Here is a 23,812-nt window from a genome sequence, read left to right as displayed (position 1 = left end):
CAAATCAATGTGATAAATGAGTTGGGTCAAAAGTAATCTAAAAGGTTCAAAAAGTAGTTTGATTACATTACCTAAAATGTGTAATGCTATATATTTTTAGATGTAATACATTTTTGTCATGTAATTTGTAATCAGTAACAGACAAATAATCGACCCAGCACTGTTTATATAAATATGAACATTTTACAAACACAATAGGAACTAATGAAACCACTGGTGAAAATGCTTGTTTTGCTCATTTAATTCTTTTTTCATTAAAAATTATATTATCAGCAAAATCTTAAAACATTTTGTTTATCAGATTTTAAAAAGGTCTCTTTACATAATATATTTTCCTACCACTTTGCCAAACAGGTTAAACACAGTGAATAAAAAAACATAAAAAAGCTGATTTACGTGGGCTTCTTTTTCTTTTGAAGAACACTGTTTCGTATTTGTATTATGTGAAACTGTAACACTTGTTCTTGAAGTACGACAATCATGTATTATGAACGTGTCATAAGAAAAATCATCGCCTTTCCAGGCCCCAGCGAGGATCGAACTCGCGACCCCTGGTTTACAAGACCAGTGCTCTAACCACTGAGCTATGGAGCCAGCTGTGGCAGTGAGGCGGAAAAAACTCTATTTGATCATAACATGACACGTTTTATCTGGTAGAGTGTAAAATTGACAAGGACCTTCTTATTTTTTTGCTAAGTGATGTGCCAAAATATAACTTTACCACATTTGCCGATTTACCACCTTTTTATAGAAAATATACGAATTAAATGAGATTGAGATTAATTATTAAGGTATAGGCTACAAGTATTTTTTTTTTTTTTTTTTTTTTTTAAAGAGGAAGGATAAAGAGGAAAAATGTGTGTGACTTTACCAACCGACCAAAAATACTTTTTACGGATTGTTCGTCGATGGTTTCGTGGCCTGTAACAGCCTGGAAATAGTACCCGGATGGAAATATAATGTTTGGCCACTAGAGGGCGAAATTCACCAACAAAACTCTACACAATCACTTCTGCAGGAACCATTCTCAATTTAGTCATTCATTGAAGTGAATGCTAGATGTGCCAACACTAATAGGCCTAATAATAAATATTTGTTGAATAGATGATGTGATAAGGTAGGGAAACATATTTTGTGAGAAAATGAAAGTTTGACCCAAACAGAAATGTGAATAATAGCCTAGATAAAAATCACAAATGTCCTAAAATAAAGATCTGATAACCAAGTGGATCTGATTTTATGTGATACCAGGTTTTTTTTTTTTTTTGTTTTTTTTTTTAGTGTGTGATTGTAATGTCATATTTCTACACCTGACAGACACTTTTATCCAAATCACATTTAAGTATACATTTTTATCGGTTTGTCTGTTCAATTTACATTTTAGAGGAAAAGTAAGTCATAATTGACTTTATTTGAATGATAAATAGGCTATCTCTGGCAGCCACGAGACATCTGCTACCAAATATAAAATGGTCTTTAAAATGAGTGGTTTGAAAGTAATGACACAGTCGATCGACGTTCCATCATTTATTCTTTCCCTTTACTTATACCTAATAAATAGAATAACAATCATCCCGCTTGTGTATCTTTATAAGGGGTTGGGAAATGTAGGCTCTGTCTCTTTAAGAGGGCAGATCCTGCTTTTTGCCTCTCATCCCTGAACCTGCTCCGATCCGCTCGGATCATTTCTTCACACACCAGTTCAGAGGAAGAGCAGAACCCGAGAGAGACCCTGAACATCGACACACACGAGGAGCTAAACTACAAACCCATTCTGATCTGAGCTCTGAAGCTTCCGATCCATCTGAACGTGAATGCAGGCATGTTTTTTTTTTTTTTTAAATGAAGGCTGTGTTTATAGTTATTATTATTTTTCTTAATATTGCTCTTGAAACCTCTAAGATCTTTCGTGCCTAAAGGATTTTTTTCTTGAGAAAAAACGCGTTTCATTTAAAACGATGCCCGTGGATTCATATATCGTGCACTAAAATGTGCACGATATTTAAAAACATGCATGATTACAAAGTTAGTGGTGGTGAGTGAGGCGTTAATAAAGGTGATAGTTTGAAAATACATTTCTCTGGAATACAAATCAGTTTATGCACAGTCTTGCAATTTTTCAAAGGGATTCCCGTGAACATTATATGAATCCTTTTGGTTTTTAATGCGTTTTTACATTGTGCTTTTCTGGTGGGATTGAAACAGCATTATGTTAGATCTATGTTGAATATTTCACCCTGAGACTGTTCCTCTGTAAGAGTCATGATGGCAAAACACTGTCCTAACGATGACCTGAGTAAGATCTCTGATGATGAGCTGATCCGATGGAGCAAAGAGGACTTGATTAAGAGACTGAGAAGGGTTGATGGCGAGAAGATGAGCCTGATGCTGGAACATGGGAACATGATGAAGGACATCAACCGCAGACTGCAGGTGCACCTCCATGAGATCCGTAATCTGAAGGATATCAACCAGAAACTGCAAGACGATAACCAGGAGCTCAGGGAACTCTGCTGCTTTCTCGACGACGATCGGCAGAAAGGTAAGAAGCTGTCTCGGGAATGGCAGAGGTTTGGCAGGTATACGGCGAGCTCCGTGTGGAAGGAGATGAGCACCTATCAGCAGAAACTTAAGGACCTGGAGGTCAACCAGGAGAACATTCTTCGGGAGAATGCAGAACTAAAGGAAATCATTCTCATGTTGGATGAAGACAGGAATGGAGCGGGATCAAGGAGTTCTATTGACAGCCAGTCCAGTCTGAGCAACCTAAATGGAGGTTCGGGAACCGTCAGAGATGTTGGTGACGGGAGCAGTACCTCCAGCGGTGGAAGTGCTGGAAGCCCAGACCATCATCTTAATCATATACACAAGACTGTAGAAACCAAGGTTGGCACCATAAGACGATCGATGGATGATCTCTCCGCTCCACATCATCACAGGAGCATCCCCAACGGACTCAATGGTGAGTAAACGTCTTTGCCACCATTACTGTTTAAACACCACAATGAAATTGTGTTTGAGTTTGAGTTTTTGTCTTTCAGTGCATACCTTTTAGCTTTGAGGCCATGCATATATTAGTACTCTCTTAATAAGTACACATTTAAGTCTTTAGGTCCTTGCACACTGAGTCCTAAATTTTTTTATTAATTTTTTAAATTTTGTCAAGGACAGAAATCTTGCACACTGAGTCCGATGCGTATTAATTAGGCTAATCTGTTGCGAAAACATTCGCAAAACAATAGAAAATGGAGTCTTCAAGCAGTGAGGATGATTTTGTTGTCCTCTCTCCTCTTAAAAAGAGAAAAATAAAGAGGAAATATTAGGTCCATCATCCAATCATGAGATTGCTTAGAGAGGAAGTAGAGTTCCACTTCCTCATCAAGGAAGGAGCTGCGGGATTATCCCGAGCGATTCAAAGTTTACTTTTACATTGCGAATATTTCGGACTCAGTGTGCAAGGACCTTTTGTCTTCCAGAAAAACAAACCAACAATTCTGATGACTCATCTTGCACTAGTGGGTGTGTCCATTTTTTTTCTTCAATCAAATTCTGTCTAGAACAAGAATGTCCCACTTATTTAATAAAGAGCTGGAGGGCTCATGACGTCACTGTGCCACCATATTGGGATTCCCACACATGCTACTATCTTAATTAGCAAACATCTGATTTAAATGTGTGAACATTACCCAACCGGTTTTCTAGATGAAGTTTCAGTGGAATGCCCCTCCCCCTAAATTATAAATGCCACATAAATGCCTCTGATTGTCAATTGCAAGCAATAAATCATGGCTCATGACTGCAGCATAAACAAAAGTGTATTAGCTATTCAAAACAATATTTCCTGTTAACTTACTGTTTCAATTTGAAATATGTAAACAGGGGAGAAAACTGCATTTCATGTGGGGTTTTAACAGTATTGCTCATTAATCTGAGGTATGAAGTTTGATTTGGCTTGATTTCAAAGAGCTATTTAACTAATACTAGCATTAGCATTATTGGAATCAGTAATTTCCTGACGCTTTAGTTTTAAGTTCTGTAAGTAATATGAAACTAGAGGAGCAAACTTGCAAAATAGCTTGGGTGAATTAATGTGAACGATTATATTACTAACAGTTAACTGTAAGCTAGTGTTTAGATCTCACACTATTACTGAAGATGTAACTAATTACCCCTGTGGTAATTACTTGAATCACCTCAGATCAATAAAACAACAGTATCACATGTGAGTGTGGTCTTGAGTGAAGGTCTGGTGTTAATTGCTTTTACAGTAGGTCGGGTGTATGGATTTTGGATTTGCTGATGGTCTTTGTTTTCTCATGTTGTGAAAGGGCTTACAAAAAGAAATCAATGTGATCACCACCCTAAACACCCACATGAGCTGACTGTTTGATAGCTGTAATGAAATGGCGTATTAAGCCTGGCTTTAGTTGCACTCCCAACAATGCCATGATTTCAGATGACAAGACAGTATTGTGCTTTTGAGGCGACATCTGAAAATGCTTCCTGCTGAGTTGGCTAGCTTTTGACTTTTGAGTCTGCGTTTAACATAAATGCCAATTGACAATGTTTAGAAAGCTTGTAATGTGTGAGCATAGATTGACCAAATATGATGTTGACCTCTGATACATTTAAAACATCAGTGTTTGACAATGTATAATTTTTCGGTCTCACTTCTGCTGTCTTATGCTTATGAAGCCTATGAAGTCATATTTCACCCCAAATCAAAATGAATAAATTATATTGTGCTTAAAGGGGTCATATAATGCCATTTTTGTACAAGCTAATATGATTCTTTAGGGTATAAATAAAAAATTTGTAATATACTTTAATTAAAAATTCTCATTAGTATTGTAAGAAAACACTCATTTTACCTGGTCAAAAACAGCTCTGTTTTCAGCACGCTGTTTAAGTGCATGTGTCTTTAAATGATAATGAGCTTTGCTCACCCCGCCCCTCTGTTCTGTGCGTACACCGTTTCTAACACAATAACACAATAACCATAATGCGTTGTTCATTATAAAAGTGGGATTATTAATTATATTGAGAACGTTGTACATAGAAAACATGCCGTAATGTACCCTGAGTGTAAACAGCCGCATTCATCGTGAAGCGTGCAGCAAGCGATTTGCAAAGATTAATATAAATATTAATATAAAGGTTAATAAAATGTTGCACTCACTTCTTCTTCTGGAGGTGCAGCAGGAACACGAATAGTTGGTACCGATCCTATTTTCAGGAACAGCTTCTTAGCAAAACCAGCTTTACTGACCCTCTTTGTAAAGCTGTCTGGTGTGAAATGATTTGCGCAAACATGAAAGCATGGATGGACCCCCGCGAGGGAATCCCCGCGTCAGTGCTTTGGGAATATTCAATCAAAACATCAAAATGACTGCTGTGTTCCTTATTACACCCAAGAACAGAACGCGCCACAATCGCTTAGACGCCATTCTTCTCCAGCATATCAATGCACTATGATGACGGACAGCTCGCTCACGAGCGAGGGCGGGTCTGTGTTGAAACGCTGCTGTCAACCACAATCGTGGGAGGGGCATCGATTTTGTGACATCACAAAATCGAACGGCTTGATTTACGAAAGTGTAAAACATATAAGGAGATTATAAAAAAACCACTGGATGGATTTTTATCATTTTATGATGGTTGTGTACAGGCACTGCCAACACACATTTCAGTACAATCAACTTGTAAAAGTGCATGTACCATTATATGACCCCTTTAAAAAAAATTATGCCTATTTTTAGGACCATTGAGGTTTTTTTATTGTGGCAATTAAGCACAAATATCATTACCATATTAATAAAAATCTTATTCTCATTACTGAAATGCAAAAACGATAATATTTTATTTAAAGGGGCTATATGTAGAATTCAGAAACCCTAGTTATTAGCGACACCGGTGGCCGTTAAGTGAACTGCGTCCACTTTGCTGAGAGCGACATTTAGATTAATATGTAAATATGTGCTGCACGCTTTTCTCTCAATAACAAAATAAACACAACAAAAATGACAGCGATGAAAAAACAGCAGTTAAGAAAGCATCTGATAATTGCGATGTGGATGTTTGCACAAGGTCTATCATTCACTGGCATCATGTTGACAGATGAGGTAATTAAAATGACACAGTTATGATAATTTGATTATAATTAGAGACTATAGACCTGGCTCTTTGAGACTATAGTTTGAATCAATCCCTTTTCTTTGCATGACACAGACGTTACTGTACAGAATAACTCTTTCTGCATTATCCTGAACATTGTATAAGCATTCCTTTCATGTGTCATTGAACGGAAGAGAGGATCTCTGGAGTGTGTGTAAAAGTCACATCCTTTGAATTATCTCGGCAAAAATGACCCGAACAACTAAGACAATAGACAACTAAGTCAGGGAAGGTCTTTTATTTTAAGTTTCATTATGAACTGTAAACACATTTTTGTCATTACAATGTAACTGTGCAAAAGTCTTTCATCAGATTCACCCATTTCCACCCTGATAAACTCTCCATGGCTTGTGCGCAACATGGTGGTCTACTTTGATCTTAAAGAGGCCTATCGCTATGCCATCTTTTCCAATCGATGAAATCAATTTTATCATGGTTAAGCCCCTGGGGGTCAATGTGTGTGGTCTGGATTCAATGTGTGGCGCAGTGTCATTTAATATGATGTCAGGTAGAGTGCATACAGTATATGTTCGGACGGAGTGTGTATCTTGATTCCACAGGGATCCTCAGACTCGCTAACAGCCGTAGGAAGGTGATAAATGTGTGAAGTGGGACCTGTGGAGGTATTTGCCAGAGATGTTGGCTAGTGTAAGGAAAATAGAGAGTGGATGGATTTGAGTGTGTGTGTGTGTGTGTGTGTGTGTGTGTGTGTGTGTGTGTGTGTGTGTGTGTGTGTGTGTGTGTGTGTGTGTGTGTGTGTGTGTGTGTATGAGGTCCCCTGCTCTCTTTCCTCCTTAAGGGGTCTCATCAATCAGTCGAGCCGTTGGCCGTCCCAATGCACAGATGGTGCTGCGGTGATCTTCAGAGACAGGTTCATATTTCATTGCAGTGTTCGATCCCAAGCTGTGTTGCACAACTGTTCACAACTCTATGGTTTCAAGAGTTGAAGCCTTCACACACAAAGAATTCTACATTGCTAGCATATTCTAACACTGGTTTCTGTGGGCAACATTTTTGCAATTCAGATTTCGAAAGTAAATCAAGATCCTGTGAATCACTGTCTAACAAGTGTCCTGATGATTGTCATGCATAAAGCATGTTAATGGATTTAGTCATCATCAATTTCTCACTCAGATCTCCTACAGCAACCTGTGTCAGTCAACTTAGACTTTTGTCAGTTTAATAGTTAATAGAGTGCTCAGGTTAATTCTAAAATCCATGGTGAGATTTCAAGTCATGGGTTCCATTGGAATTTCAAACCGTTTTTTTTTTTAACGGCAGTTTTCAAATTGGCAAAAATTCTAATTTCAAGCTGTAAAACAGTGTGTGATTGGTCTCTCAGCATCGCCCATACCCACCCACCACACCTGAGATCCAGTTTCAATTGGTTGAACTTTCAAATGATGACTGCTTTCAAAACAAACACTGCGTCATGACCGCGATACGATCAAATCCCAGAAATACTATATCTTTAGCCAAGCAGCATGTTGTGTCTCTCCATGATCTACGTAATGTCTTATGTTTTGTTTTGCTTGTCGTTCAAGACCACCTGCTCTAAATAAAGATATGCGATCTATTATGGTTTAATAATGTTTTGTGAAGTTACAAAACATGCGTTGGCGGCCCTTTTTCATGCAAATACTTGGTATAGTTTGGTCTCAAACTGAAATAAATATGCTTGTTGTATTCTGCTAGTGGAGACCTTTTCAACGATGTATGACACAAGTCTATCTGTTATGTACGGTGATTTTACAGATCACATTTTCATGTACGGTAGGGGGCACTATTACACATCTTCTGAAATAGTACTGACGCGATATCATGTAGGCATATGCATATGTAAAATAACGAGATCATCAACCTTAAACAGCATATAAATCAGAACTGCCTAATGTTACTGAATAAAATGTCGACCCAGGACCAGCTACAGGACAGTGAAGCTTTGGGGGTGTTGATGGACTCAATCTTCTCCATCTACTTCTGATCATCGTTCTGAATCTGATCCAGACGTAGTCTTTGACAAAAATGTGATTTTCTCAGCTTTTTGCTCAAAATGTTGCTTTTTTTAATGAAACACCCACATTCAAGTGTTGATAAAAAGGAATACATGAAGCTAAAATAAATGCACGTTCAGATATTCATACAACAAAATATTCTGGGGGCCATGAACCTTTTGTGAAAATGATCAAAAATGCTGGCAGTGGCTGGCAACTTTTTTTCAAAAACTCTGGCGGGGGAAGAGTTAAAAGCACTTGTTAAGTGATGGTGATATGCCTATATTCCTTGTATTGCCACGCTTCTAAGCTTTAACAAGACCTATTTTGCCACATAAGGACTACAAATACCCAACCCATGGAAAAGACCCAATCTCAAAATATACTGTCTCACGGTAAAAAACGTAGCTATTTTGCGAGGTGGTGATTTTGTCTCAATCATACAAAAAAACTGAAATGAGATTCATATGATTTTGGTCACTAGTTTGCCCAAATGTAAAATTAAGAATTACCATGAGATTGTGTTGAAATAGCAAAAGAAGTTTATGTACTTGACAAATCAGACAAATCAAAGTTATATGTCCATTTCAGGTACCAAACATAAATGGACTGGCAAAACAGTAAAGCAAAGCGGGAAAATCACTTAAAGTAATATTAACCAGACCTTATTTTACTGCATGTATCTATACTGTATAATTCGAAAACCGCTGTTACAAAACCCCACTGGAAATGATAAATGAGCCTGCTGGGTTGATCTGAAAAATTAACATCATGACTTGAGCTCTATTGAAAACTCTTGCATAATAGTCTCAGTAATGTAAAGACGAAGGGGATTACATTTTATGAAAAATTAGGAACTATGAGATTATACATTTTGGACCTTAAGACCTGGAATATAAATTCAGTGTTGATTTCATATTGATGTTTGTGTTTAAAAGTCATGAACTCCAGCCAAACAAACTGTTTAACCAAAAACATTAGCTTGATTATTTCTAATTATTTTTTGTCCACTTTTACTTTACCTATAATTGTATAGGCATACTTGGTTATTGTGTTTTTTTTTTGTTTTTTGTTTTAATTTGTTATTGTAAATTATCTATTTCAGGTAATTTACAATGCTAAAAATTCAGTTATTAGAAGCAGAGGGGAAAACTTTGGCTATATATGTTAATAAGGGCATGAAGCAAGAAGACAGACATATAAAATGGCAATGTGATGATAAACAGAGGGAGTATTATCAGACCAGTGAGGGGTCCATTTGTTATTACACTTCGGTGAGGTAAATGTTGTGAGTTACTGAGTAACTTCTGAATGGATGTGGTAATCTGGATATCATTGACTTATGCAGAGGTTCTCAAAGCTAAGTGCTGCATGTAATTTGAAATGACCCTGCTGCAGAAACTCAACCAGTGTCAGAAAAGTGTCAAAAGTATCTAGCTCAGTATCCCTATACTAACATGTAGTAATATTGGTCTCAAATCAGTAAAAATTCAGTAAAAAGTAATTCGGTGCATCCCTATTAAAAAGTGCCATATTTTTAAAAGGTGTTTATTTCATCTCATCAACCCCCCATAAAATAATCTCTTGACAGCCCGCACAATCTTTTTCACTTATGTTGCTGTTGAATTAAGATAGCTTATGAGGTCTTTTTCACCTTGTATCAATGTTAAATCACTGAACCCAGTTTAAGAATGAGGGCAGTGACCCAATGAGGGTTAAAGTGAACCTGTGAAACTAGCTTAGCCAGGTCTTCACAACTCAATCATTTGCCAAGCCTGCAGATTGCATCTTGGTGTGGTGACCCTGCATAACATTCATGGAAATTCAGACTGTAAACTTTTATCAAATGGTGACCAGATAATTTTCATCTTTGAATTTTTTTTCTATTATTTTAAAGCAGGGGTTTCCAATCCTGTTCATGGGGGACCACATTCCTGCAGAATTTAGCTTTAACCCTATTTAAACACTCTTGAACCAGCTAATCAAAGTCTTCAGGATCACTAGAAACTTCCAGCCTGGTTTGTTTGAGCTAAACTCTGCAGGAAGGTGGATCTCCAGGAGCAGGATTGGACACTCTAAAGGATTTGTAAAATGTAAATAGTACGTTTCCCTATAACCTGGCAGAGTTCTTTATCCAGGCTTGTTTCTTTTCTTAATTATATTCTAGGAGTTTAAAGGGTGTGCCACTCAGCTGGCCAGCGTCAGAAGTGTTACTCTTTAAAAACTCGAAACTTTTCCAGTATACGCAAGACAGATAAATCACAACATGGTATTCTTGAACAAAACATCTTATCTGTGCTGTCACAGCATGTAGGACAGTTACTGAATCCATGGCAGAATTAAAGGGAAAACCAATGCAGCCAGAGTTTATTTTTTTACTTTGTTTGTGGCTCTGCAATAGTGGAAGGTCTTTCTTGGTCGTTTGGTCTAGGAGTGCAGGCATGAGATGGCCCACGCAGGCTCTTTCAGCTGGCTTTATTCAGACAGAAAGGCTGCCTTTCACAAATTCCCACATTCCTTATTAAACAAAACTTTCACAACAACCTGAATAAAGAGACATAAGTGAGACTCATACAGTGAACCTCACATAAGACGACAAGAATTGAGATGGAGAATTTCCACTTATACAGTGTATAGTTTAAATAACCTTTGGTCTTAGAAAATGGTTAAGTAAAATGTCTGTAGATGTTCTGTGTGAAACTCTTGAGCTGGACAGCAGTTGGCACTGTTGCTTTTAAATAGCTTCTCTTTTTTGTATTACTGGCAGCTTTATTTTAACCACAGCTATTGTACAGTTATAAACATACAGATGGACATCTTTTGATGTTGCATCAATACTTGCGCTGTATTTCGAGCATTTTGTGTCATTACCATTGTGTTTTTTTATGGGATACTCCTTAATTTATCAACTGTGGTCATATGGCTTCCTGTCATATTTACTTTGTGTGGTTTTTGAAGCTTCAACTTTGGGCGATCCTTACACTTGCATTATATGGACTCACAGAGATGAATTGTTTTTCTTAACTTTTTTGTGTGTGAAGAAAGAAAGTCATACATCTGGCATAAAGTGAATAAATGATTAAAGAATTTGTGTAAAAGTAAAAAAAAATATAAAGGGTAACTTTTTCAAAACTCATCTCGGGACCCCTAAGAACATGTCCTAAACTACTGTCCCTATGTGTCTGAACGTGGGCCAGTTGAACCCCAAATCAGCCTTATTATTCTTATTCAGGGCTTCCTGAAAGACCAGTTAATCAACTTCCAGTCGGGCTACTCACACTAGTCGATTAAAAGTTTTGCATATTACCAACTCCACAGTCAGTGTTTATAACTAGAGCTTGTTGAGCAATTTCATGGGCTTGTAGCATCCATCTACAGTAGGTCCAGGTGGGAATCCATTGATTGTCTGTTTATTTATTGCTGCCTAATGAAATGCAGCGTAATGAGGTTGTTAATGAAGAGACCAGGTGGCACATTGGCAGGGCACTAGCTGCTCCAAAGCACACATTCAGCAATCCAATTCTGTTGACGCAAACGATGACCTTCATTTCGTGTCAGGCAAAAGTTAACCAAAGTGTCCCCAATGTCATCAGTGGCCAATTTGGATGGAGCTCTTCCTGTGAGCGTCAGCCGTTTCTGCAATCTGCCAGGAGATTAGCGTATTCTCTAAGCAAATTCACAGAGTGTGTCTCTGTCTTTCACCTCTGACATTTTGTCCTAGTGTCCCAGATGTCATTGTGATGACTTTGTCCAATTTGTGGGATGCAACTGCTGGACTTTCTTTATTAATCTGTATTATTTTTTTGATAGGTTTTTGCCTTCATTCATCCTCATTAAGTGTTCTTTTTGGGATTCATGAAATCGGTCATAAAGTGTCTTGCTTTCAACTTCATTCATTCCTCCCACGTTGATGATTCCCATGACATACAGGTGCTGGTCATAAAATTAGAATATCATCAAAAAGTTGATTTATTTCAGTAATTCCGTTAAAAAAGTGAAACTTGTATATAGACTCATTACATGCAAAGTGAGATATCTCAAGCCTTTATTTGTTATAATTTTGATGATTATGGCTTACAGTTTGTGAAAACCACAAAATCAAAATCTCAGAAAATTAGAATATTACATGAAATCACACAGTAATTGCACAGTGATATTGATGGTCATTGAACCAGGTTTTGGTTATTTTGGCAGTGTGGGCAGGTGCAAATCCTGCTGGAAAATGAAGTCAGCATCTCCATAAAGCTTGTCTGCTGAAGGAAGCATGAAGTGCTCTGAAAATGTCCTGGTAGACGGCTGCGTTGAGTGGACAGCACAGTGGACCAACACCAGCCGATGACATGGCTCCCCAAACCAACACAGACTGTGGAAACTTCACACTGGACTTCAAGCATCTTGGATTGTGTGCCTCTCCATTCTTCCTCCAGACTCTGGGACCTTGGTTTCCAAATGAGATGCAAAATTTGCTCTCATCAGAAAAGAGGACTTTGGTCCACTGTGCTTTATTAAATCCAGAGTCAACGCATGCGTCGACCAGGACATTTTTAGAGCACTTCATGCTTCCTTCATTTTCCAGCAGGATTTGCACCTGCCCACACTGCCAAAAGAACCAAAACCTGGTTCAATGACCATGGTATCACTGCGTAATTACTGTGTGATTTCATGTAATATTCTAATTTTCTGAGATTTTGATTTTGTGGTTTTCATAAGCTGTAAGCCATAATCATCAAAATTATAACAAATAAAGGCTTGAGATATCTCACTTTGCATGTAATGAGTCTATATAATATACAAGTTTCACTTTTTTAACGGAATTACTGAAATAAATCAACTTTTTGATGATATTCTAATTTTATGACCAGCACCTGTATATCACCTAAATATAAAGCAGGGACATGGTGATAGGGGGACAAAAATAGATGGGAGGAAAATATATATTTCAATGCTTTTGCATTCTCTCAATACTTTTGTGAGGGAAATAATTAAAGATGCACTGATATATCGGCCAAAATTTGGTATTGGCTGGTAAAAGCAATTATTTTCACTATCAGCCATTGGCCGATTTTTTTAAAAACAGCCGATGATCAGGGCCGATTATATCTTGTCAATCAAAAGGTAGTGAAAACAAGTGAACACCAGCCTCAGTTAAAGCGCGAGGCATCTATTCACCACTTTAATACAAGTTATAGCACTAAAAAACATGCATGAACATCAGAAGGTATGCATGCATGAACAAATGAAGGTATGTAAAAAAAATTTTTTACAACTAACTGAAATGTATCATATTGTGTAATTGCTCAATCAACCGCAGAAACACGCCAATAAAACAGCCTGTGAACAATCTCACTTAACATTGCATTTACCGCTGGAAAGTTATCCAGTGTTCACAGTTTGTTAGTAAGCAATAAAAACACTTGAGAGGAGCTTTTTTTACTGTACTGTATGTATGCTTGCATAAATTTGTCATGAAGACAAGTGTTTATGAAAACTACCTTATGTGCAAGTGAGTATACAAACATATAATATATAACAAAGTATAATAAATGTGAAAATAAATAGCATTTGAATATAATACTAGGATCTGTTATTGATTTTAACCTCCAATATTATAGTATAGGTAGTACCAAATGAGAGGGTTCCCTAAATAGTTTGTAGCATTAGTTGGTAGAAATTTTTGTTCCTTAAGAAAATCAAACTATCGGTATCAGTATCGGCAGATATCATTCTGAATAATCAGCTATAGGTATCGGCAGAGACATTTTGTATCAATGCATCTCTAGAAATATGAGGTAAATGGAAACCTTCTGATGTTCATGCATGTTTTTTCGTGCTGTAACTTGTATTAAAGTGGAATAGATGCCTCGCGCTCCACGCTGCAGCTTGAACTGAGGTTGGTGTTGACTTGTTTTTCACGCTATAATTTTGTTAAAGAACACAGAGTTTCTTGGGTAACATAATGCTTTTTTTTGCTTTTTTTTTCACAATGATCTTTATATTTCTTCTTGCTTTTGGAAGAATTGAGGGTCTGCCTCTCCATGTTCTGAGCTTATGTTTTTTGCCTAAATAAGTGGGCCATCTGTCCATTGCTTTTGTCTAAAAAAACACAATGCTGATTGAGCTTCCAAAACTGTTGAATGGTCCTCTGGAAGCATGAACGCACTAGACATGTCTGCAGGCAAGAGGGAAACCTACTGAGCTGGGGAAAAATGCCCATCCTGTAAACCTTTAGTCCTGGGAGGGGGATTTACACCTTTTCTATTACACCATTTGAGCAGGACTGTCTAACCCTGTTGGTGTCTCAGTTCTCATGTGAGAACAGGATTGGAAGGGTGTGTGTCTTCACTGGAACAACTGTGACCTTATTTTACCCAATCATGAGATGATGGACTTTTGAATATATTGGAAATTTGCAGCGTTTCTGCAGAATTGTGCAACCACTGAATTATTGAAAATGAATGCCCACCTTGTGGTAGCAAATGTGGTCATGCAGCATTTTTTTAGGTTTTCATCTCAAAAATATTTCCTTACCTCATTGATTAAACAGCCTGCTTAGAAACAGCCCAAGCCACTGTTAGTAGTTTGGAAAATCTCTAAATAGCTTGTCATCAAATTTTCTTGACCACTGTTTTTGTCTTTTGCTCTGGTGTTTGCTGTATTCAGTCTCCAGCAGTCTAAAGGGCTAAACTAAAAGCCAAGTGGTTTTACAAAAGTGTATGATTCGTGAAATGACAGCATCTCTGAATGATTATGCCTTTAAGATAGCTTACAGTGTTTGCTTCAGCTCTTAGGTTAGCTATTCTCTCTAGAGACTGATATGATCTGTATGCGTTAAAGGTATGTTTTACCCATGCAGCATCATTCCAGGTGCATTCCACAGGAGCTTGGAGACAGACACACCTTTAAAAAAATAGTCAATAAAGAGCAGATAAATGAATCCATCCTGTTTTGTCTTGCAGGGAACATCCATATCAGCTTAGGTGAGGATGTTTATTATCAACTATTAACTCAAAAATTTGATTCTGTCCTGTTTGCAAAAATGTTCAGTTAAATCACTGAAAAGAATGATTCTATTCATGTATTCTGCAGTTCACATGAAGTGAACCGACCAGTTTCTGTCAGCAAATTCAATTGGAAATTATTTTAATTTTAGGTTACACTTTATTTTGATAGTTCACTTGAGACATTTTACTAAAAATAAGTAACTTTGCAACTACATGTGAACTAACTCTCATTAGAGTATTAGTAGATCACAAAAATTGATCAAGGATCACAAAAATGTTTCTTGAGCAGCAAATCATCATATTAGACTGACTTCTGAAGGATCATGTGACACTGAAGAATGGAGTAATGATGCTGAAAATACAGCTTTACCATCACAGGAATAAATTACATTTGACTTAACAAAAGTTGAGGAAACTCTTCTTTTTTAAGTTGTCAACTGATCACTTTTTACAGTGTATTTGTATATTATACATATACTGCTGGATCTTTAATGTTGTGGGCCTATTTTTTAGCTGGAGGTCCTGGACTTCTTGTTCAGATACATGCTATCATGTATTCTAGCAAATACCAACAGATAAAAAACCAAAACCTGAAACCTGCTGGAAATCATATAATAATCCATGGTTGGATCTTCCTTCAGGACAATTATCCAAAACAAACATCAAAATAAACCAAAAAATTGGTCACTGAGCACGAAATGGTGGTTCTGCCATGACTATCTCAATCCCCTGACCCGAACCCAATAGAAAAGGAGTGAGGAGAACTGACGAGAAGAAGCGCCAACATTAAAGATCTGGAGGGATTCTGTATTAAAGGATTAGTTCACTTTTAAAAAAACTTTTGCTGATAATTTACTCACCCCCATGTCATCCAAGATGTCCATGTCTTTCTTTCTTCAGTCGAAAAGAAATTAAGGTTTTTGATGAAAACATTCCAGGATTTTCCCCCATATTATGGACTCTAATGGGACCCAAACGGTTCCCGTAATGAAGTTAAACACTCCTGCATCAGTTAAAGACACACCCTTCATTCAGCTCATAGTTTTAAATCAGCAATCTAACCTCTCCTCCATCACAAACTGTTCTCTACTCAAAATTCAAGCAAGAGTGAAGGGAATGTTTTCTTATGAGTAGAGGGATTCACAAGGGCGTAAAAGATGAAAGTTGCTCTTCACGGGGGTTGGGGTGCTTTTTGTGGCGAGCTCAAGATTAAGTCTCAGAATCCGTAAATTTTGCAGTGCAAGCAAGACTGTTAAGTCTCTTGTTGCTAGGATACTATTTTTTGTGTTTTTGGAGTGTGCACTATCCTCTCCCACGGTATTGTCACTTTGCTATTTTTTAACTTCAAAGGAGGTCAAGGCTTGTTTCAGACCCTCGTTTATGAATAAGCTTGAGCAATGAATAGAACAACAGTTGCCTCTCAAACGAAAGTACATCTCTTGCTAGAAACAAGCCTAAGATGGATATATAGCAACACTGCAACAGATTTGTCTGTTCACAGAAAATGTCCTTACGCCTGGGACTCTGTCCCTGTGGTTCTAAATTCTAGGAATGAGGTGGTTACATAACCCACACTAATTGGGAAAACTCGTGAATTTGGTGGAAGATATCACCACTGGTTGAGCTCAGTTTTTTCTTCACCACAGATGTGTCAGTCAGGGCTCTGTAAAAACTGCACTGAAGCCGTTTCCATCAGATGAAGTCAGAGCTTGCCTGAGGTCTCCGCATTGCGGTTTCATCTCTGGCTCCACCAGCGCGTCTTATAGCTATCCAGTGGGACCAGTGAACGCTTGGTGGTCCGAGATTAAAAAGGACACCAGCACAGGGGTAGGTACTAAGATGGCAAGATGTGTTGGAATGCAACTCAATATGAACTTTTTGCGGGACCTGCCAGAAAATCTTAAGTCCTGGATATGGTGGAGGGATAAGCCAATGCCTTAAAATTCACGCCTCCAATTACTCACAAGGCCCCAGAGGGATGGAGACTGCAGAAACAGAAGTCATACTACTGCATGCACATGCACTTTTATGTTACGATAGACCCTCATGGAAAGACTGAGAGGGATGCTGACATGGCTGTGGTTCATTGGCATGTTGAAGTAATGTTTTTCCCGGGTCAGTTGCATAATATGTGGGAAGATAATAACAAGGAAACCTGACCATAAAGCATAAACATAGGCACGTTAAAAATGCCCATGCTAAGGTCATAGATTTTTGATTGTTTTGGACTATAGATTTGAATCCAGCATTGTAGACATAAGAGTTTATGACTTCTAGCTCTTTGAGAAGATTGTGATTGTGTAAAATTCAGACACATCCTCTAAATTAAACTGAATTGACGTAGGCAAGCATGAGAATTAACATAAGAAAATGGACTTGTAGTTTAGGAAGGCTAGTCTACATATGATTAAAACATAAATGTAATGGGTGATTTCTTGATGTAGCAAGGTTTGTTGATAAGGGAAGAAGGAGGCGGCGAACCTTTCCACACTTTAATAATAAAACAAATTCAAAACGAAAGTAAAAGCGGCAGCCCTTCATGGACAGCTGCCGCACAGACATAAACAAAACATAACGTAAAATAGTCCAGGCCTGGTCCTCTCTCATCCTTCACTGTCGTCATGCCTCCTTTTAAGCTTTGCACCATTCTCACGGACCTCTGCCCGCCCTGCTTGCCACACTTGAATGTAGAGTTCATAATTCATAATAATTTCATAATTTCAAAAAGTGTGGTTGTTTACAAATGTGGTTGTTCATATGTAGTATGTTAAGCATCCATTTTTTGGTAATTCTGAGATTTATCATCATTGGCCAGCAGTAGCGGGCAGTGCATTTCACACCTAGGCCTTCAGTGGTGTCCTACCTGAATTAATCCACCTATTAATACCATCATTATGACGCCACGGCTATAGAAACCATCAGTATTATACTGCAACGCAGTGTAACAGGGCTTTGCATCACATACAGGTATCTTATTCAGTGAGAATGAATGCCATTACTAAAGCAAGAAACCCAATTAACACAATTCAATACAGTCCACCCCACCCCGTGTTTTCCGTGCATTTTTGTAGTAGGCCACCTTTTGAGTTCTCCGACCACGGAAAGCCCGGGGAATACGGTTTTTCCGGGGATTTGAAATTAAGGCAAATTGTGTGTTTTTGTGCACATTCTACAGAAAAGATAACGCAAAAGCATAACTGGTTCTTGAAAAAGCTAACCAACTGTTTTGAACAATCAAAAGTATGATACATTTCTTTCAGTTGAAAGTCTATGGTTCAAATTTAATACAGTGTTTTTCATTAAAAATGATTTAAACCCACATTTATTTATTTTAGAAATGCACTTTTAATAGTATGAATGTTTGAAAAAAAATGAAATTTCGATCATAAATTTACAAGAAAAATTAAAAATCATATTCAGCACGGAAAAAGCGGGGACAAAAAAAGCATTATACTCACCAAACCTACTGATTATTTTTACCTTCTTCCCTTAAGAAGACTTAAATTACTCTGTTGTACAGGTTATCTGTGCGTTGCAGTTCCAACAATAAGTCCTTTTCTATCACCATGGAAGATAATGCCTAAAGTCGAGTCTGTTCAGTCGTATTTCTGGCATGAGTTTTAATTCGCTTTAGGGCTGAGAGTGTCTGCTCGACAGAAGCAGTGGACACGGGGACAGTCCCATGCTCTCACCCAGTTTTTTTTTTAAGGAAATCAATGAGATCAGCAGGACTTTTGCCTTCAAAATCAGTCGTGGCATACATTACAGTCAGTTCTGTTTTTACCCGGACAGATAGAATAGTCCATGACTCTGCGTTAAGCTGGAGAAGACTGAATGCGGGAATTTTTTACGGTATGCTTGAAACTGCTGGGGGTCGAGGAGGGGGAGAAACAAAAACAGTTATTAAATCTAGAGGAATATATTTTAGTTTTAATTTATATTTATATTTTAGTTCGCTAAAGATGCGGTTTGCTAGCTCTGACTACTAGTAATAGAACGGTCCCGACGGACCATCACTATTGGCCAGTAACCAGTGCTAAACCTTTGAACTTTTCAACAATTAAATTATTGTAACACGTTCTGGTTTTCAAACCTCAGTGGAACAAGTCTATATATAATGTGATGAACAACACCTGTGTGAACTTGAGGGGAACTGAATTCATACATCCACTATTAATCATTTTGACACCAGTGGGTTGAAAGTCTTTGTAGTGACTCAGAAGATTGTTCTGGAAAAAAGGTCTGACATCATTTGTTTGACACTTGCTGTAATAATTAGTGATCTAGAAGTGTGACTAGTACACACTTGTTCATTTGTACACCTTCCTGCTTTATGATCTTCTAATGAGTGGCAAGTTCTGCTCTCAGTAGTATTGTTCCTCTACAGAATGTGAATTATTCACTTTTCTTCTTTTACTATTCATGGATATGTGGAAGGTTTTTTTTCATACTTTCTCTCACCACACAGCCAAGTGGTGTCAGAACAGCAGTAGAACTTGAATATTCCCCAGTTGCCTTGTTAAATTTTGTGAAACAGTCTACTGCAAGCACCATATATTGAGAATGTTGCACAAAAATAGGCACTTATAACTGTTATATAAACCTACAGTAGACACCAAAATGTTCTGAAGTGCATTTAAAAACAAGAATTTAAAGGACATATTTGGACATGCTCACACATGTTATTCTTGCACCTTCAAGTCAAATTCCTGGGAGTCATTGAGAAGTCAATTTAGTCCTTTATTCAAATTTATTTGTCTTATGTTTCTCTTTTTCCCTGAGATTGTGTTTAGGCTGAGAATGGAAGAAAGTCTCGTTGTCAGTCTAAGCAGGGAGTCAAAAGGACTAATGAAACCTTGTCTAAAACTGGATGATGTCAATTAATTATCATAAAATCAATTCTTTTGGATCTATTTTCATGTATGTAAAAGGGGAACCCGTTATATAAAGAACACTACAGAGGACTTTAAATTTGCCAAGTTGTTTTTGGAAACTGAAGATTTAATGGTTTATGTTTATTCACACTTGAGTGAGGTGGAGATTATCACAGTGCTTCACATGATCATCTTCTGTTTTTTTGAACAGGACAGAACAAAAATGCTGTCTGACCTAACATGAAGAAAAAAATTGCCAAAGAAAAAGTACACCAAAAAATAAGAATTCTGTCATAATTTACTCACCCTCATGTCTTTCAAAATCATATACTGTAAAAAAATTTTCTTTTTTTCGTGAAACACCAAAGAAGGATAAAAGTTTCTGAAGCCATAAAATAATTTTGCAAGGAACATTTATTTTCATATTACTTAACTGGTGATGGAAGACGTTAGCTACGGTTACATGGACAATTGAAATCATCTCGATTGATGAATCCAAACAGTGTTTACATAAACACTAAATAATGTGATGGGGTTGATGTGTGCGTTTATGTGATAAGCTTACTTTACTTCAGTAAGAGGATTTAATATTTTTTCATGCGCTCGTCAAATATACAGAGTTTCCAGCTGTTGCTGCAGACTAACCATCATCCTGCCATCGCTTCTTTTCTTTGTTTTGAACAGCGGACTTAATATTATCTATTTCGGGGCCTGATTAGGAGACGACGAGCACATGAAGCTTTGTGCCGTGCTACTTGTATTAAACATAGAGTAAAAACGCCCCTTCCCGCACCCAAAACAAGGTGTCTGTGGAAGAGAGTCTGAAGGGACGCCATTGTCCTGCAGCACTTCACAAACGATGAGTGGAATGAGAATGACACAACAGTCATTTATTACACTATATTCAACAACAACAACAGCTCATCATTACACCATCTTTACGTCATTGCACATGAGAACTTTACAGTTTTGATTTTCAATCTGATCAAGTGTTTACATGTACTATCGAACAGATTAGAAAAGGTTTAAACCACCCCTTTCAATCAGATTTATCCAATTCATTCCAATATACGTGGTTACATGTGACTTTTTTTATTCTGACTGTGCTAGTCCGATTACAAATGGATTATTAGGGTCCATGTTAATGAAGCTATTGACAACAATTGTGCTAATCTACCAAATAAAATTTGTGCTTTTATTGTGTTTATCTTCCAGTAAATATCTCATGACCGCTGTCACCCTAAACTTTTGAGATCATGGCTCACGGCTCATATGGAGTCTGTGGGACTTTTTGACTTGCTACATCGCATCCACATTTTAAAATACTTAGTTTTTTTTTTTCTTTTCAGAAACCTCTGCAATGTTAGTGGTCCATGTGGAGGGAAAGTAATCTGTACTTGGCCAGAAACTACACAGATAATTCAAGTTCATGTCTTCCTAGATAAACACATTGGCGTCTTGGGTTACATAAGGGTTCCTCTTGCCAGTGTTGAGATTACACCCTTTACCCGGCTTAGAGGATGCATTGAACTTCTGAGGCTTATGGTGTCAGCGTTAGTTAGAAGTATGTGGCATCTGCTAGAATTGGACCGCAGGCGCTCTTCCAGCCACCCACCAGCAAACAAACAGCTCAGACACTCCAGTCTGCCCTGTGTGTGTTTGTGTGTGTGTGTGTGTGTGTGTGTGTGTGTGTGTGTGTGTGTGTGTGTGTGTGTGTGTGTGTGTGTGTGTGTGTGTGTGTGTGTGTGTGTGTGTGTGTGTGTGTGTGTGTGTGTGTGTGTGTGTGTGTGTTTGTCTGCTCTCAAGAGAATCAAAAGTGGAAGGCAAGTCTACACGTGATTTACATGTGAACTTAGTGGATAAGCAGGTAATTAGTTTGAATGTACTTTTTTCATAATTACCATGTTCAACGAAAGACATGTCTTCATGGCCACACCTTATGTGGTGTTAGAACTAATGGTAGTGTCTAGTGACTAATTTGCTATATGTCATTCTGGCCGATTCATCAACAGTTATTTAGCTATTTTGAGATTATCGATCACATCATATTCTGAAATTCATGTGAATTTGTCCATTAATTACCTAGACTTTGGGGGCCCACCATAATCATATATTAAAATAGATTTAAAAAAAACTTCTCATAATAATATAAATGTCTCTATTAGGTTGTTTTGCACCATTGCTTTGGCAAAGTATCTGTCAAACGAAATTAAAACAAAAGTGTGATATGACTTTGTGCCCTTGCCAAATCACAAAAGACTAATTTAATTAAATAAGTATATACTACTACTACTACTAATAATAATAATAATAATAATAATAATGAATAGTATTATATTCTTATTGTTTGGCTTCTTAAAACACCAGTGTTAATGTAATGTAAGTCAATATAGACAGACACTATATGAGGTTTTATTAAAAAAGTTTGGGAGGAGCACGTTCAGATAATTAACACAAGTGGAGAGCACTCAGCAATCAATGGTAAGAGGTATATATACACTCAGCAGTCTCACCTCAATCCATTGACAGTTTTGCAGCATCCCCCCACCACCCCTTCTCCACACTTCTAGTCCTAAACACTTACATACTGGAGGAGTACTCTGGGTTCGGGCCGAACTCCGAGCTCGGAGCCCTCCCCCGGACAGCACGCCAAATACGCATTAAACTTTACCCCCTCAAACTGTATGTAAGTGTGAACTCATGAAATCACAACTAAAAAGACCCCAGACCCCCCTAGAGGGACCAATGACCACCCACCTAGTCTCACAAAATCCTGAGGGAAATACTGGTATGGTAGTAACAATAATTGTATTGGATTATGTATCTAAGGTAGCTTTTACTAATGTATGAAGACTGTTCGGCTACCGATGTTGTAGTCATACACTTGTTTCATGTAAACTGAATGGAAAGGAATCTCTTTGACCTTGTTGATCTTGGCATCTGGTTGTAAATAAAATATTTATTGGACATTTGTAGTAGCTGTGATGTGCTCAGCTGCATCTCTGAAGGCCATCTGATGTTGTGATGCGTCTTCTGTCCTCCAAGGAAATGTGTTTGATCCTGCTGTGGTCTCGTGTGACCAGCATTTACATGGTTATGTAGCTTGTAGACCTGAGGGATTATGGGATAAGGGTCTTATTTTGTTCTCATAAGTCAATTTGATTGTGGAAGTTCAAGAAATAATTAAAGTATGTGGAATTTTATCAAACATACCTGATATAACTTGTCAGCTCATCAGTTGAGGATCCAGTGACCTGCATTGGATACGTTTAAAGTGGAGACATCCTAAATCCAAACTGTTTGGGGGCCTTCAGGAACAGAGTTGGGAAGTACTGTTGCTTTTCAATCGGGAGAAAAAAAAACTATCAAATCAAACAAGCCAAACTCTGGTGTCAAACAGTAAAAGGAAACCAGTTTCTGCAAGTTATAAAAAAAGTGCTCACTTCTCTAACAGTTGCCTTTCTTTTCCAGCTGCAGTTTGGTGGGATGGCCTGATCTTTGGTAGTTTGTTCTTGGTTGCACCATGTTTTTCATAGTTGACTTCACATTGCTTCAAGAACAGATCTAAGCTTTACCAATCTTTGTGTAATCTTCTCCAGCTTTGGTCCTCCGACCAACAGGCAGCTCCTTCAACGCATGGGAATAAGAACAAGGGGTTATTCAAGCACTGTATAATTTAAAAGGTCTGGGAGCTCAAGCTTATAATTGAAATTAGTGTAAGAGTTTGAATACTTGGCCTCACACGTCTTAAAGGTGAAGTAGTAAGTGG

General features: G+C 37.7%; 1 protein-coding gene across 2 annotated transcripts in view; it reads left to right on the top strand.

Moving 5' to 3' along the window:
- The first annotated feature begins 1,633 nt into the window (after positions 1-1,633).
- Positions 1,634-23,812, top strand: part of ccdc85cb (coiled-coil domain containing 85C, b) — a 62,000-nt gene continuing 39,821 nt past the window's right edge. For both annotated transcript variants that reach the window (XM_079888656.1, XM_079888655.1), the window contains exon 1: positions 1,634-2,962. In XM_079888656.1, coding sequence (XP_079744782.1) covers positions 2,263-2,962 — 700 coding nt within the window. In that variant the 5' untranslated portion in view covers positions 1,634-2,262. The remainder of the gene's footprint in view (positions 2,963-23,812) is intronic.

This window comes from Squalius cephalus (assembly GCF_949319135.1).
Source record: "Squalius cephalus genome assembly, chromosome: 12".
NCBI classification, from domain to species: Eukaryota; Metazoa; Chordata; class Actinopteri; order Cypriniformes; family Leuciscidae; genus Squalius; species Squalius cephalus.
The sequence above is the reverse complement of the archived record's forward strand: the minus strand, read 5'-3'. Positions and strand labels throughout refer to the sequence as shown.